At 45.3% G+C, this 17262-nt stretch overlaps 1 protein-coding gene across 9 annotated transcripts in view; it reads left to right on the top strand.

Moving 5' to 3' along the window:
* Nucleotides 1-8998, top strand: part of PDE6D (phosphodiesterase 6D) — a 45285-nt gene extending 36287 nt beyond the window's left edge. For 6 of the 9 annotated variants that reach the window (XM_070270663.1, XM_070270662.1, XM_070270665.1 and 3 more), the window contains 5 exons: nucleotides 695-796; nucleotides 4920-5008; nucleotides 5617-5742; nucleotides 6467-6572; nucleotides 8412-8998. In XM_070270663.1, coding sequence (XP_070126764.1) covers nucleotides 753-796; nucleotides 4920-5008; nucleotides 5617-5742; nucleotides 6467-6572; nucleotides 8412-8493 — 447 coding nt within the window. In that variant the 5' untranslated portion in view covers nucleotides 695-752 and the 3' untranslated portion in view covers nucleotides 8494-8998. Of the gene's footprint in view, nucleotides 1-337; nucleotides 467-694; nucleotides 797-4919; nucleotides 5009-5616; nucleotides 5743-6466; nucleotides 6573-8411 lie in introns of those variants that run through there. The other 3 variants (XM_003365136.5, XM_023642558.2, XM_070270667.1) reach the window with 2 other exon arrangements.
* Nucleotides 8999-17262: the final 8264 nt, after the last annotated feature.

Genomic DNA, 17262 nt, shown 5'->3' with positions numbered 1-17262 from the left:
AGCTGTTCCCAAATGTCTGCATCTCTACCATGAACTAGGAACTTTCCTTTTCACCCCTAAAATTGCAGAACATGGAGGGGCTCTAGTAGCCTCCATCCCAGCCTCGTTGGATGGAGCTCTGTCTGTACGTCTCTAATTGTGTATCATTTATTGAGGACAGGATCTTACAGGTCTTGTTAGGATTATAAAATGAAGCATGTGATATAGACACTGATGGACAGTTTTCTAGATTAGAAGACTTGCAGGAAATGCCTAATCGTTGAACTGGCTAAAGATATTTTGAAAAAATATATTTTCCTAAAAGATAATTAAGTCCTTAACCTGATTATTTATAAAGACAAGAGACGCTTATGGGGGCCAGCCGGTGGCACAGCAGTTAAGCTCGCACATTCCTCTTCGCTGGCCCAGGGTTCACCGGTTTGGATCCCGGGTGTGGACATGGCACCACTTGGCAAACCATGCTGTGGTAGGCGTCCCACATATAAAGTAGAGGAGGATTGGCAGCAGATGTTAGCTCAGGGCTAATCTTCCTCAAGGAAAAAAAAAAGAGATGCTTATGTTAGGGAGATAAACCATGTATTTTTAGCAGGTTCTCTCCCTTGCTATAAAATGGAAGGATCTTAAATCCACTACCCGCTAACTATCACAAGGAACCCTCTAATTTAAGGCTTTTTTTCTTATTATCCCCCAACAGAATGAAGAGTAAGTCCTGGTCCCAGGCTTGTCTTTGCTGACCTGGGCCCGCGGCAGTAATGCTTTTTCTGGAAGCTGCTGGGTGTGATCCAGCTGTTGCTCTGTGAGTGGAGTCCCTTCTCCAATGCTTTTCTTGCAGTAGTTTTGCTAAAATGCCCCATTTGCTTGTGAGCTTAGAACTTTAGAAGTAATTTTAGTTTTGTTTGGTTTTGTTGTTTAACTTAAGAAGTCTGGTGTCCAATGTGGCTGTATTGGTACATAAGAGACTATGTGTAGAGAAGGAATGAAAAGTATGTACAGAGCAGATTGAATGAGTACTGTGTCTTCGGAAACCTTGGGTTTCAATATCTAAGGCAGTTCTGTGTAGATCTGAGTTCAGGGTGGACTTGCTAGAGCACTAGTATGTGTTGTTGTATTTCTCCAGTTGGGGAAGCGTTCTTTTAATATGTGGAGACCCGGGGCTGGCCCCATGGCCAAGTGGTTAAGTTCACGCGCTCCGCTGCATGCGGCCCAGTGTTTCGTTGGTTCGAATCCTGGGTGCAGACATGGCACTGCTCATCAAACCATGCTGAGGCAGCGTCCCACATACCACAACTAGAAGGACCCACAACAAAGAATATACAACTATGTACTGGGGGGCTTTGGGGAGAAAAAGGAAAAAATAAAATAAAATGTTTAATATGTGGAGACCCCCAGAATGGGTAAGGATATTTGTAGTAATTAGAATTTAAGACATGACCTAAGCAAGTATGTATACTTTTGACTTGCTTTTGAATTTAGTTATTAAAAAAAAAAAAGTGGTGAGGCTGGCCCCATGGCCTAGTGGTTGGGTTTGTGCACTCCACTTTGGCAGCCCAGGGTTTCACCAGTTCAAATCCTGGGCGTGGACATGGCACCACTCGTCAAACCATGCTGGGGCAGCGTCCCACATGCCATAACTGGAGGGACCCACAATTAAAAATGTACACAACTCTGTGCTGGGGGACTTTGGGGAGAAAAAGGAAAAATTAAGAAAGCTTGAGGAAAAAAAACAAGTAGAGTTTGGAAATATGAAGCAGAGGAGAGAGAACCACCTAATCAGTATCTGCCAATATACAGCCATGCGCCACATAGCAACGTTTCAGTTAATGACAGACTGAGCATACAACAGTGGTCCCATAAGATTAGCACCATATAGATGAGGTGTGTAGTAGGCTGTACCATCTAGATTTGCATAAGTTCAGTCTGCTGTTTGTACACAATGAAATCACCCAACGACGCGTGTCTCAGAACGTATCGCTGAGTAACGCATGACTGTAATGAGCATTCCAGGAGAGTTTATTAGGATTGCATACACAGAGGGGAGAGTAGCACAACCAACACAGCTTCAAAGCAGTGACAGGTCCATGCGTGGGGGAGGCAGTGCACAGGTTGAGGGCACAGGAAGCTAGGGTCCACATCACATCACAGGCCTCTACTGGAGAACCCTTGGGTATCTTTTGTGACTTCTTTTATGTAGCAGCAATCTCTCCAGAGGCTTAAATGTAGTACCATTGCACACACAACGATGTGAATCACCTGTGTTGCTCACGGTTCCCCACTGCAGGCTGCCCAACAGTGGGAGGGGCTCGCAGGCTCTCTGGGCCTTTCAGAACTGACTGGCGGTTGGAGGACCAGAGCCACTGACATGAAAGGAAGGGTCAGGTTGGCACTACCCACTGCCCTACCCTGAAGAACTGCTGACTTTTCCTCAAGGCGTTGTGTGACTACAGCTTCAGGGCCCCAGAATGAGGCACCCAGATGTCAAAGCCCAGGTCACATGCTTGCCCCCAGCTGTACCAGAATCGGGAGAGAAGGATCTGGATCATCTAGTTGCTATAGTGCAAAGCAGTCACTGCCTCCCATGGGGAAGCGAGGCTGCAGGGTGCTGTTGGGAAGAGGGTTTGGTTGCTAGACAGCAAAAAAAAAAAAAAAAAAAAAAAAAAGACGCTTGTAAACTGTATCACCTGTATTTATATGAAGCTCAGTCTCTTTACAAATAATAACCATCTTTCTCAGACTTAGCCTCCATGCATGGATAATATTCACTTTCTTTTCCTTTAATGATTCATCCATTGTTTTAAAATTTTTTAGAACTTGGAACTATCTTTTTAAATTTTGTCTTTATTTTTATCACAGTTGTATGTGTACGTTGTTTGGAACCATAGTTCTACCGGTTTCTAATGAGGAGCAGCATTCCATGTCCTCCCACTCCTGTTTTCGCCCCAGAGAAAACTATTTTCAATTCTTTCTCGCTGATTTATTCAGTATTTATCTTGATATTTCTAAATGGTACACTGTGGCTATGTCTTCATATTGCCATTTTAGGCATTATTTATCTACTTCCTACTATGGAAAATGAATTTTGTTTTTCTCAACACTTTAGGCCTAACCGCACCTACGTGCTCTTCTCCTTCCCCCATCGCAGGATAATTGCATCGGCCCGTATTGTTATGACTATGTCAGCTCTGCTTGCGGTGAAGCCCGTGGTATACTGTGACTATTGCCTTCTTCCCGTACCACCTTTGATTCTTCCCTGATGTTAATTGTCTTGATTTTTTATTCATTTGCTTAGATTTTCTGTGCTTCTCACTAATTTAACCCCCAAATCTTCCCTAATTGTATAAATCTTCTTTCCATATAAACACATTAGATATTCTATGAATTTCACCTTTTTAAAGGAAATCTGTCCCTGAGCGTCTGACCTGCTCTTGTCTGGACCCCGGACCAGTTGCCCTCCAGGCCTGCTAAAGAGCTGTTGTTCTGGAGTCTCCTTCTCTGTCACTCCCAGGACCCCTTCAGCTGTGTCTTGTTTTGGATCCCTTGCTTCCTGGATCCCATGTCATCCTCTTCCTTGGTCTTCCCTGTCATTCTGAAAGAGCATATTATCATTAGTTTTGGAGATCATTTCCCTGAGAGTTTAAAGGCACTGCTCCATTTTTTTCTATCCTCCGGCGCCCCTATTGAAAAGTCTGATTCACTCTGATTTTTTTTCCCCATTCTACTTCTGACCTTTTATGTGAGAACTTGTTTTCCCTCTGGAAGCTTCTCTTTATCCTTAACATTCTGCAAGTTCACAATGATGTGGCGTGGGCGCTTGCTGTAGCCCTTCAATCGGGGACGTTTTCTTGAGTTAATTCACTGATGGCGTCCTCTCCCTGGTTTTTTCTGCTCTGTCTTTCTCGAACTCCTGTTAGCGAGATGTCGGACCTCTTGGACTAATGTCCAGTTTTCGTATCTTTCCTCTCCTATTTTCTTTCATTGTTATCTTTCTATTTTTCTTTCTGAAAGAGTTCAACTTTGTCTTCCAACCCTTGGATTGAGTTATTTGGTTCTGCCATCAAAATGTGTGTTTTCTGGAGTTCTTCTTTGTTCTCTGTTCTTTTTTTAAATTCGTATTATTGCCTCACATCTTGTATGATGAACAATACAGGACCTAGAAAGTAAAAATACTTAAGTTAGAGGTATTTTCTGACTGAAAGAGATTATCGACTCACCAGCCTCAAAAGTTTTAACCTTGAGCCAGAGAAAATCACCTAAAATACACAAAATTCAATTGTATATAATTTTTACTGTCTGTAAGGGTTATGTTGTCTCTGATTGTTTGTTTGTTTATAATGCTCCTTTTTAAAAGTGTGTCTTCCTCAGTAGTCTCTTTTTTCCTCTCAGTTGCTTTTTTCTCTTTGTCTTGGTCTGTCTTTCATGGTAAATGCTTTCTTGGGTTTCTGGCGATGCTTGGCTGTCTTCTCACATTCAAGAGCAGACCACTAACAAGCTACAGGAGAGCTCTGGGCGTGTGGGTGAAGCTCCTGGACTATGATCTTCACTGTAGGGCGATCTGCCTGGGTCGTTTCCTGGGATGCCTCTCAAGTCCGTTTCTTTAGGTCTTTTATCTTGGCTGGTCAGATTCTGTTGGAAATTTTTAAATTTTGCACTGTTCATTTTCTCCCTCTTTCTTACCATTTCTAGATGTGTACAGTCTTTGGGTTCTTATGTCGTACACAAAAATATCTCCTCTGGGTCTCTGCTTCTTCCTCTAGCTGCCTTTTGGACTCTCCTACACATTCTTATTCACTTTCATGGCACTTAGCAGTTAGACTGACTTACTGAAAAGTAAACAAGAGTTGGTAGGAGCAAATCTGAGACACCTAGAGTACAAAGTAGGAGTCACTTTGAGTGCCTTGTTTTTCCTTAATATATTTGATCAGAAATTGGATGAACCTTCGGGATGCTGAGACAGGGAAGATACTCTGGCAAGGAACAGAAGACCTGTCCATCCCTGGAGTGGAGCATGAAGGTATTCCCCACCCCTTTGTCTGTCTGCACTGGGCAGTCGGAGCAGGACCTAGGCGTCAGGGAGCTGAGTTAATGCAGACCTCACAGGGGGCAAGCTCCTGGAGGCACAACATGTTGGTCCACATGGTGTTGAGATTTCCGGTTCCTTTCTTTGTTTCTTTCTCCCACTTCCCAAAACCCACTTTGTGCTGAAATTTTAGCATTAGAACATACCCAAATATATAAACTAAGATCTCAACTTTCTTTTCCAAAAGAAAATTTGCATTTTTATCTCCCTGCAATAAAAGAAAAACTAAGGAGTTAAAACCAACAGAGCAGAGTAAAGAGAAGGTGCCCATTCAGCCCCCTTCCTGATGAGAGTAGGTAGGTAGGGCTCTGAGACGCACTAAATCGGGCAGACCTCGAACACTGCGCTCAAATGCACTCGACCACGTGGGGACCTCTGCCTTTAACTAAAAATTCTGTAATTCTATTACCAAGGCATTCTCTGAAATTTAACGTAGATAATGTGCTCTCTAAATCAGCTCTCAGAAGCTCCCAGAAACTTGAAGCACCACAGGCATGGGGTTTTCATTTAGAATGACTTCGATATTTCTTTTTCTTTACCAGCCCGTGTTCCCAAGAAAATCCTCAAGTGTAAGGCAGTGTCTCGAGAATTGAACTTCTCTTCAGCAGAGCAAATGGAAAAATTCCGCTTGGAACAAAAAGTTTACTTCAAAGGGCAATGCCTAGAAGGTATTCTGCTGCCTGCGTGCCTGAAATCTGGGCTTAGGTCACAGGGACAAAAGGCACGTCCCAAGGGACCAAAGCACTGCTTCGGTAACATTCATTTTGCAACTCAGTTTGTGATAGGATTCCTACGCCCTGTGAGATTGGGACCCCCAGCGAAAACAAACAGAAACAACGCTGACAGCTACAAGGGGCTTTGAGCCCAACGAAAGGGTTTCTGACACTGGTGGGCCTGGGGTTGGTGCCTCCTTTGTCAGTGACATGTTATTGTAACATGGTCACAAGGCAGCTGCTGACTAGGGCCTGGTACGGTGCTCTCCATACGGTCTCCTACAGATTGACCAACAAGGCCACTCTGCACTGAGTTTTCAGCACAAGTGTAAGAGTGCACATGTGTGTCTCAGAGCTGAAATTCCAAGTCAAAGGGCCTATTCTGTACTTCTCTTTATACTTTACATCCAGCCTACTTCTAAGAAAGTGTTGCTTGTACTGTATCCTCCTACTGGTTCTTGTCCTTTAGACCCCAGAGCATAGGGAGCAGGCCCCTCATGTGGTTCAAAGGACAGGCTGAAGGGGGCTTCCGTGTCCTTTCTTATGCCTCTGGCCTGGGAGGTTTCTGATGGGTTCTTTGCGGGTTCTCCAGGTAGGAAGAGGTTCCCTCTAAATAAGGGGGACAAGGAGCCCTGAAACTCTGGGGTGCCCTCTCACCTGCTTTTCCTTCTTCCTTCAGAATGGTTCTTCGAGTTTGGCTTTGTGATCCCTAATTCCACAAACACCTGGCAGTCCCTGATAGAGGCAGCACCCGAGTCCCAGATGATGCCAGCCAGCGTGCTAACGTGAGTGACAGGCCACGGGAATTGTGGAGTATGTCTAGAAGCAGGCATTCCAGGCAGGTGGGACTCGTGGTCCCATTTAGCAGGAAGGCAACCTAGGCTGAACATAAGAATAAAAGAGTATCCAGGGGAATCCGGGTTACCGGTTACTGACATTGTCATGTGAAGAAGACAGTGTGATGGAATGGAGAGAGTGAAAAGATTTAGATTAGACTTTTAGACTAAATTCCTGATTAACCCTCACTAGCTATATAATCTGGGACAATGTACTTTACCTCTCTGGGCCTTATTCTTCTCCTTTCTAAACAGAGAATTAATAATTCTCTTTCGCCAAGGTGTAGTGAGGATAAAATGAGATGATACAGAAAGAAACTGGTATATAATATATATTAAATCTATGCTAATTTGCTCCCTTTCCTGACTACCAAACTTTTGGTACTCTATACTTTGTTTGGATGGCCTTTAATGGAATCTGGCAAAGTCCTAATTCTGTTTCAGAGGACAATGTTTGGTTGCAGTTTTTCAGAGACTAGCATAGCTTAGCTATGCTTCCTGCTCAAAGAATAGTTTGTCCATTGTCCAAAAATAGTCAATAACTGCCCACCTACCATTTTTTCTTGGGAAAAGATATCAGTCTTTCAAAGGTTTTGGTCATAGTGCCTAGTAATAAGTTATTCACACAGATAATTGTGTAGTATTGGCCCATCTCTTTAAACAGGTCCTTTAGGAAAACCACATTGAAATTTATACACAGAGGTTATTTACTTTATAAGTCTTTAATAGATTTTTCATTACAATAGTGGGTATTTTTATATTCTATCAATCAGTCAGATCTTGAGTTCCTTATCTATTTTATAACTAATTACTAAAAAAAAGTATCTGCTGGCTATTAATTACCCTGGGAAAGTACAGTATAGTATGTAGAAGGGCATTTTTTAGGTTTCATTAAACTTCGTTTGACTTCTTCTTGGCCAGGCCTGATTTCTTTCAGGTACTAAAACCGGTAAGTCTGATAACATACTTAGGTTAAGTCCTGTCTTGCTTTTTAGAACCCAAAACAGTGCCTCTCTTGCCCTTATCATGATTCAAGTGTGGTTTGGTTTGGAAACCCTGAGATACCCACCAAGAAAAATGAAATCCCACTCTGCACAATACAACTGTGCCGTTTGGTTTCTTTGGTTGAAGCCACAGAAACTGACTCTGGCTAACGTGACAGAGTTGAAAGGGTAGGGCTAAGACCTGGGCAACTAGAAAGATGGAGCAACGTGGGGGTGGTCTCCTCCTCAAGGAGCAACCATAGGAAGGATCCTGCTCAGGAGAGAGAGTCTGATTGGCCCAAATTCCATCCTGTGCCCACCCCTTTGCCAGGTGAGGGAGGGACCACTTGATTGACCCAAGGACTGGCGATGGGGTGGTTCCCCAAAAGAAGAGCAAGTGAGGAGAGCAGATGCAGGACAGGCCAACCCACAGCTGTCGACTGACATGGGCGTTGGAGGGACAGCTACCCTCTGAGTTCTGCAGGCTTCCATGTGTATCAGGAGGCCAGCCGTATCCTAAGCACCTCTGTGTGCAGAGCACCCTGCTAAGGGCCATAAGTGTACCAAGGATTAAGACGTGCTCTCTCTTCTGATTTCTGAACTCGAGGAGGACACACCTAGTCACGTAAGTTAAATGTCATGTTAGACTTCTAACCCCATATGGACACAGATTTAATGTCCTCGAGCCAAGGTTCTAGATGGGTGCACGTCCGTGGGCCCAGCAGACCCAGATTGAAACCACTTTGCGCCAATGAAATTGGTTGCCTAACATGCTCGCTCTTTCGCCCTCTCTTCTTCCTTATAGTGGGAATGTTATCATAGAGACAAAGTTTTTTGACGACGACCTTCTTGTAAGCACATCCAGAGTGAGACTTTTCTACGTTTGAGAGAAGAATGTGTGTGCATTTCAAGAATTTGGGGTTTTTTGGGGGAAGGAGGAAATGGTTTACTTTTTTCCTCCACACTTTTGATTTTTGACACTTCTACCCCTAATTCCCTCTATGGCAAAACCCACCTGCGGCCACCAGGGGACCAGCTCTGTGTAGGTAGCCAGATGGCTTTTTTCTCTCAAGCTGCCATCTTCCACCCACCAGACTAAATTCCCAACCCCAGACCGGGGCAGAGGACGTGCCTCGACTCCTCCCAGAGTAAACCTGGGGACGAACACATACCACGAGCTGATGCTGTTCCTGTCACCCTCCCTACCTCCTCCTTGGGCCCGGTAGGCAACATGTCTTCCTTTGGCCCCCCGTTTTGGAAAACTTCACGTTCGTGACCCATGTTTAGTTTTTTCCTACCATTTCTATTTCATACATTCTCATACATTTAACTTGTAAAATAGACTGTGATATTATTATTATGTACTGAATTAAAACATGAATTAAAACATTCCTACAGTCTTTAGCATGGCACTGCTTTCATCTCTCCTTTTTCTGGAACGTGAACCTCGCTCCATGACGAGAAGGAAGATTTATCAGACCGTCGGATCACAACTATATTGTACTCCGGAGATCAACTGATAGATCTTGCGATTCCTGAGTGCTTCAGTTGCTGCTTTCCAAGAATGTACAACGAACCCGAACAAGACCCATGACCTTAACATTTGTCTTCAGGCAGCATAGTCAGTGGTTCTCTTCCACAACATACATGCACCCTTGTGTTTGTTCATTGTCATTGTTTTTAACTTTTTCCATTCCTTTATAATGTGCATTTGTTCAAGAGGTTTCCAGAAAGTGTAGAAGTGCTAAGCTGGTAGAGTAGGGACTAAGTGAGAGAATAGAAGTTACAAAATGAAGAAAAGATCTCCTGAACTTAACTGGAGGACGATGGGCAAGCATTGGGATGGGGCGGGATGCTGGGAGGCCTTACAAACCGTGGTCAGAGGAAGCCAGTGTGGGGGAGCAGTGATTACATCTGCAGTGCTCTCAAGTCTGGCATAAGAGAGAAAAATAAAAAGCGTTCTGTTTTAGGAACTTACCTCTGAGCTACCAGGAGCCTTCACTGTCCTTTATAAAATACCAACAATTAAAAGTTTTCTGGTTCCCAAAGTAGTAAGATCTGAGCCAGAGGAGAGCAGAATACACCAAGAGATGGGCCTTCTTTGGTGTGCCCCTGCTCTGGTTCCTGCTCTCCTCTGTTGTTCCTGAAGCGTCTGTTTGCATCTATGCGGGGGGAGGAGAAGCAGTATATTTAAGCATCCTCTCGCCACCTTTCCCTGATGATTCTGTTCCTCACGTTAGATCTCTTGTCTTCAAAAGCTGATTTTTTTTCCTTTTTTTTCTGCTTTATCTCCCCAAACCCCCCCTGTACACAGTTGTATATCTTAGTTGCATGTCCGTCTAGTTGTGGGATATGGGGCACCGCCTCAACGTGGCCTGACGAGCGGTGCCATGTCCGCGCCCAGGATCCGAACCCTGGGCCGCCGCAGCGGAGCGCGCGAATTTAACCACTCGGCCACGGAGCCGGCCCAAAAGCTGATTTTTAAATACCAAAGATTGGATTTAAAAAAACAAGGTAAAAATGAGTCAAGGATTCCTTTTGCGTTCTAAAAATGCCATCAATATTCTCAGAGTGAACCCATCTCCTTCCCATTTCCTGAACCATATCTGCTCCCCAGAATTCCATCAGGGAAGGCTCTCAGAGCACGGGACACATTCTCATGGAGAAAGGGCTTCCCAGCGAATTCTCCACCTGCTTAGAGCCTCCTTCACTGTCTTCTCCACTTGCTCACCCAGCCCGGACGGTCAGGGACACACTGCTTTGCTAGCTGCTCTGAGAACACAGAATTATAGCCCAATTGTAGTTAGAAGCTTACCATCTCTCTGGGTAACAATACATATGCTCAGGAAATATTTATCATTTTATTAGGAAATGAGCAAGGCAAAAAGTGTGTGCTCCAGGGACAGCACTGATCAAGGGGTTCTGTAAGCTGTGCAGGTGGGATCTGAGCTGGCAGAGGGGACGGCTGAACGCTACGGTGGGAGCACAAGGGAAGTGGTACAGGCCGGGGTGAACACAAGCAAGAGGAGAGGACACAGGAGCTGCGGGGACGAAGACCCTTGGTAGGTCCAGGGTGGCCCCTGTAGGGTGGGTGCAAGTGCAGATGCCTGCGTCTGGGGTTTTTGTGGATACATCGAGGGCCACAGAATGTTATTGGAAGCAGCAGCATGCAGACCGGGCCTGGCACGGTGTACAGCCACTGGTTCTCAAACATTGATGGGCACCTGCCGCACCCCAGCGATTCTGATTCAGTAGATATGGGGCCCAGAAATCTGCCTGTGAAAGCACCCAGGTTTTGATGCAGGTGGCCTGTGGACCATACTTGGAGAAACACTGGTCGAGGCACTTAGTGAATGTTAGAGACGTACGTACAAGCGCGATGGCCGTAAAATAAACAGGTCTCCGAGCAGCATGCTCAAGGAACAAAGTGTGGGCCCAGTCCTGCCCTGTGAGGCTGAGGGGAAGCGTTCAGCCGCTCAGGGCAACAAGAAGACGTTTAGAGTCCGTGTGGGGAGGAGAGGACAGAAGAATCAGGAAGCACAGCCCTGCAGAGGGATTTGGGAGAACTTAGAGACTCTTTCAAACATAGATTTCTATTTCAAGAATCGTGGTTAACCTCTGCCATGTGCATCCATCTCCCCATCTGTGTTACTTGGCAGTATTTTGAGAGTTGGACTTGTGTGGTGGGGCGTGTGGTGAAGCACTGAGTCTGACCCTCTTTGGGCATGAGGGGGTAGCAGGAAGCAAAGTCTACCAAAGGGGATCTAGCCACACTCCGGCCACACTCACAGGCCTATTGTCTGTATCAACAAGATGTCGTGTGAGGCACAGGGCTGCCTTGACGGAGCTTCCTCTCCAGCAGAGGGATATGACAAGTAATTAGAAATGCCTGCCAGCAGGGAAGTACAAGGTGGGAGTTTAAAGGAAAAAGAGATTACACACAATTCAGAAAAATCAGGAAAGCCCTCTCTTCTCTGGATCCTTCAACTCTGAGCCTACAAAACATGTTCAAGATACCCTAAAAAATAAATTTTTAAAAATAAGGCTTTCCTTCAATCCTGCATCGCCTTCAGACCCTGCTCCATCCTCTTTCTCTACAGATCCAAACTTCTTGGGATTGTCTCCACTCCCTACCTCTCATTTGCTCCTCAAGCCCGTGCTGTCTGGCTCCGGCCAGTGTTCTCCTCCACTGGGGTGCATCAACGAACTCCACTGATCTACCCCTTCCAGTCCTCCTTGCTTAATCTGCTGCATTCCGTTCTTGCGCCATCTCCTGGAAATTCTCTTCTTGGATTCTGGGAGCCCCTTTCCTGGGTGTTCTCCTTGCTCCTTTGCAGGCTCTTTATTTTCTTCCAGCTGCCTTGTCCCTAAAATATTTGTTGGTGGATTTTGGATTTTTTTTCTAGCTGTTGTATATTGAGAACGTGCTATGTACAAATTCTTGAAGCATTATACATTCCCTCCATGCATATTTATTGAGCACTTTTTATGTACCAGACGTTGTTCTAAATGATGGAGATACTTGCTGGACAAGATGAGTGAAGTTCCTACCGTTAGATTCTAACGAGAGGAGACAGAAAGCAAACCATTTCAGGTGGTAATCAACACTCTGAAGAAACAGCACAGCACAATGGCAGCATCAGTCTGGAGTGAGGAGGTGAAAAAACAGAGAGAAGTCAGGATTCAGCTTTTGACCACCAAAACAGGAGGGACAGTCCCCAGCATGTCAGTAGTCTGGAAAGCCACATTTTACTTGAAAGAAAAGATTTTTTAAATCCCTTAAACCATCATCAACAATGCAAGAATCAGGCGTGCCACCCCCCTTTGTCTCCTTTACTACAAAGAACCCAGGATGTGACAGGATAGGCCTGCCTTGTGGGAGGAGTGAAGGTTGCCCCTCCAGCCTGGTGCAGGTTAGAGAGGAGAAATGAGGAAGACGAGGGGCAAAGAGGTCAGGTGCTGATGTCCTGCTTCCTTCACCCCCCAGGCTTGGCCGGGAGGGGTAGATAGAAACAACCACCCAGGTGTGGGAGAAAGATGAGAACTTCCTGCAGGTTAGAGGGGAGAATGGGCTGCCCCACAATCCAGTAGACGGAGGCCTATTGACTGAGCTTCAGGAACATCTCCCCCATTGTGTCCTCCATCCCCACTGCCCCGGCGCACTTCCTATAACCATCTGGGGCCAGTCCAGCCAATGAATGGCACTGCCTCCCCTTCTGATTTATCCTTCACATCACAAGAGAGAGCCCCAAGATGTGCATCTGGTCACCAATCCCTTGGTACTGTCAAGTTTATTTTTAGAACTTGATAGTGCCCTGGTAATTGTTTTGCAGCATTCAAAATGCACTGTTACAATGGCCCTCAAAGTGAAGACATAATCTGCTTTAGCAGTTCTTTTGGTGCTTTTATTTGGTCTGAAACAGTGGCTTCGACTGTAGCTTTGAATAAACTGAGGCGCAGAGTACAATGGAGTAAGAAGCAGAGATTTGGTGGATACATTTGGTTCTCAAACTGTACATCAAGGCACCCCAGGGCACTGCAGCAAAGTCACAGGGGTGCCTCAGGATCTTTTAATTTTCAAAGGAAACACAGCAATACGAGACATCTGTCGCACGCTGCTCAAACCATTAGCTTGAGATAGTTCGGTTTCAACATTAGACCACACTACATTCTTTTTGATGAACTATCTTTGGGAAACCTGATTTTTGAAGGTTTTGGTGACAAAAAGCAAGTACCCTTCAAAAGTCACTGTGAACAGGAAGTGAGGATGGTGGTGTCCAATCTGATTCCAAGGTCTGAGAAGCTGTGCAGTGCCCAACAGGCACACTCACTCCATTAGTAAGTCATTGTGATTATAAATGAAATAAAAGTATTTTTCCTCTCAATTGATGTGGCTTTTCTTTCTCCAAAATAATACAACAGCTACTAAGATATAAGTACTTAATAAAGAGAATTGTTATTTATTTTGGTCAACTTGCACTGTGAAAAAGTTACTAAGACACTAAGTATGCTGGAACAGAGAAAGTTTGGAGAACTCTGGTAAGCCCTTAGTTTTAAAATATGCCTTTCAGAGGGTTAGAAATGTTACTGCACACAAAATTGGGGTTCTCCTACCCAATGCACATAAAAAAGCCAGCTAATTATGGCATCAGCTTTTGGGAAAAGAAATCAGCTTTATTTTGCGAGGTTGATCTGCAAGGAGATAGAGGGTGTGTCCCCCCAGATCTCTCTCCTTGATCCTGGGTATGGGGCAATTTATGGGATGAAGGGCAGGGTGGTCTGAAGTGTGGAGATAGATGATGGGAGGTGAGGAGAGGTGAGGTAATTGATGATCTGTGCAAGCACAGTCAAGCTTCATGCCTCTTCTAGGACGCATGGTCACAAAATGGCAGTGTTACCATGACAGAGGGTGGAGTTTAGCTCCTTGATGTCAATAATATTGAGCATTTGCACAGGCCCAGTTGATGGCTTGGTGGTCTCAACTGGCCTGAACTGGACAAGGGGTCTCAGTTCCTGAGAAAACCACTCTGAATTTCTCTGTTGACAAGATGGGGTCAGTTGAACTGGTTGTGGAGGGCCCGCGCTTATAGAAACATACATCACTGATGGCAGCAACAACAAGTGGGTATTGACCACTGTGGAGGATCAGAACTAGCCACCCCAAAATGTGTCTCTTTAGCTTGATTATTTTGAGAGACAAAAGACTCTGAAAGAAACGTTGACCTTCCCCCTAATTGCCTAAAAGAATTTAAGATAGAAGGCCTGTTCCAGGAAGTAGCTAATACAATAAGATAGCCCTAGCATAATATAAACTAGGTGTGGTGCAGGAGGAGACTAGCAAGCCCGTTTTTATCAAAGTTCTCTGCTCTCATTGTCTATAGAGGCCCAGCAAACTTTTGTTTACCAAACATTTGCTTTTCCATCTCCATATAAATTGCCTTCCTCCCCTTTGAAGTCCCAAACCACTACCCCCAACATCCTCCTTTGTCTTTAGCTAAAGATGGTATTTAAGGTGGTGGCTTTGGCTGTTTTGGAGAGTTACTCAAGTTTTCCTGGGTTTCACCCATGTATACGTGTTATTAAACTTTTATTTCCTCCTGTTATTCTGCCTCATGTCGATTTAAGTCTCAGACCAGCCAGAAGGACCCAGAGGGCACAGGAATAGTTCCTCCTCCCCTGCAGCACCCGCTTCTGAACTCTGAGACAGCTCTTGGTTCCAGGGAATGCTTTTGAATTCTTGTACTTATTAAAGAAATGCATTCAAAGAAAGAGAATGCATTTACTCAAATTTCCTAGAATGACTTTTTAAGTGACTTGATTTATTCAAATCATCCCCCACATAGCTCTTCTCAATTATTAGAGGATAAGCAAAATTATTGTCACTTGGATGTTTCATTTATATTACAATCATTACTTTGATTTTGGGCTAAACTATGTGCATGAGAGCTAAACATTATGGCATCTGAATATTTGTGGTACACAGGGCACCCCTATGTAGTAGAGCTATACATGGTTGGTCTACCTATTTACAGAACTTAGAATTGCATTTTACTGTTCTATGTTATCACAGAGGTTGATAATGGTCATTTCTCTTCTTTCATGGGAGATTGTTGGTCATACATACTGTGTACTGGGGGCCCAGCCCTTGGTCAGGATTGGAATCCAAACCATCTCTTCTGGCAGATGGTCTACTAATCGTTACTCTCTTTTAATTGGCTTAGATTCAGCAACAGTCTACAATGCATTTGCCACAATCAGGCTAAGGTTCTTCTTGGAGGGTTCACACTTACTTAAAAGTAGATATTTTATGATATTGAAATGCTTGTATGACAATAGTGATCCTCAGACACTTCCTGGCCCCAATGGTATTGTTATGGCAGGAGTTCTGGGACCTCAGTTGTGGATCTGGCGGGGTTCTGGAGGAGGTGCACAATCATTTGATGAGGAAAACCTTGCCCCTGCCCACAGGCACCTCCTTAGCCTCCCTGGGGAGGCAAGTAACCATTGGAAGTGCCACAGCTAAAACATGGCATTGCATAACAAGAGAATAAGCATTTAAAAGTGAAGTCGCTGTTTGTGATTTTGGCAGGCCCCAGAGCTGAGCAGAAAATTAACAGAAAGCCCACCTACCTAGTAATGGGGCCCATTTGATGCCAAGGTCAGGAAATGTTCTCTCTTTAAAATGGATTCAGGGGCTGGCCCCATGGCCGAGTGGTTAAGTCCATGCGCTCCACTTCAGCAGCCCAGGGTTTCACCAGTTCGAATCCTGAGTGCAGACATGGCACCGCTCATCAGGCCATGCTGAGGCAGCATCCCACATGACACAACTAGAAGGACCCACAACTAAAAATACACAACTATGTACCAGGGGGCTTTGGGGAGAAAAAAGAAAAATAAAAAAACCTTTAAAATGGATTCAGACTACATTGTCTCCAAGGACAGGAATGAGCATCTCCTGGGGAGAGATGGTTACTGAGAGGTTGACCGGTAGAGAAGCTAGCAGGCCCTCAAAGCTCACCAGGCACACTGTTGCCCAAGGGTTCAGAATTGTAGAATCCACTGCCACCTCTCCTATGGGACTGGAACCTGTCCTTCCTCAGCACCTTCTAGGTGGCGGCCCAGCATCACTGTCCAGCAGGCCACGGCCCCAGGCTCCAGTGGAAGCCACAGGAGTCAGAGTTGGGACATTGTGGGGAGGCTGGCCAGAAGGATCCAGAGAATAACTAACTGTGGGAAGCAGTAGATGTTTTCCTAGGATACAGAATGGGACTGCAGATGAATTTCTAGGTAAAAAAAAAATGTGTAAATTTTTTGGATCTTGATATATAGGGTTAAATGCTTTCCAGAAAGGTTTGTACCAGTTTCCACCCTTTACTGTCCCCCGACCTACTGACATCAGTCACCTCCTGGGCTGTGTTGACAAGGGACACCACTGTGAGCACAGGGCCCCGAACCCCTGCAGCCAAGGGAGCCTGCATGAGGCCCACGCAGGGTTCTAAGAGCCAGACTGTGGAACTGGTTCCCAAAAGGAATCCTTTTCCATCATCTGTTTAGTTCAGCAAATATTCCTGAGCCCTGGTGAGGGTCCTTGTTGTGCAAGATCAGCTTTTTCTGGACACTAATGTCCTTCACTATGTTAATAGGCTTTTGGTGAAAAAACTCCAGGTCAAATAAATTTGAGATGAGCTGCATGTTAAACCTTCCTCTTGGAGACTCCTCGGTTTATTAAAGACCCAATGAGTTCTGCAGAAAGAAAACCCTTTTAACACTGCTTACCCCAGCACTTTGCCAAACGGGATGGATCTCATCTCTCAGGCAGACCTTGGGGCCGAGAGACAGGTAGGAGGCGCCGGGCTGCATGAAGATGGGGGTCTCACCCCTTATCCAGGAGCCTCACAGAGCAATCGACTCAGTTCAATGAGACTGTGTTTGGCTGTGAGGCACGGGTGGGAACAGTGTAGGTTCAGAGGGTCCCTGGGAGGTCAGAGGACCCAAGAGCACCGCCAGCTGGAGAGGAGGGAAAAGTGGACTCCAGGCAGGGGACACAAGGTGGGTAGCTCAGATGACCCTGGGCCACCCCCCGCACCACCACCACCTGGCTGGGAATGAGTCAAGCAGTACTCTGCGATTCCATTGAGAGTTGGACCATGGGCATC

The sequence above is a fragment of the Equus caballus genome, chromosome 6 (assembly GCF_041296265.1).
Source record: "Equus caballus isolate H_3958 breed thoroughbred chromosome 6, TB-T2T, whole genome shotgun sequence".
NCBI classification, from domain to species: Eukaryota; Metazoa; Chordata; class Mammalia; order Perissodactyla; family Equidae; genus Equus; species Equus caballus.
Note: the sequence above shows the minus strand (reverse complement) of the source record. Positions and strands in the feature narration are given on the sequence as shown.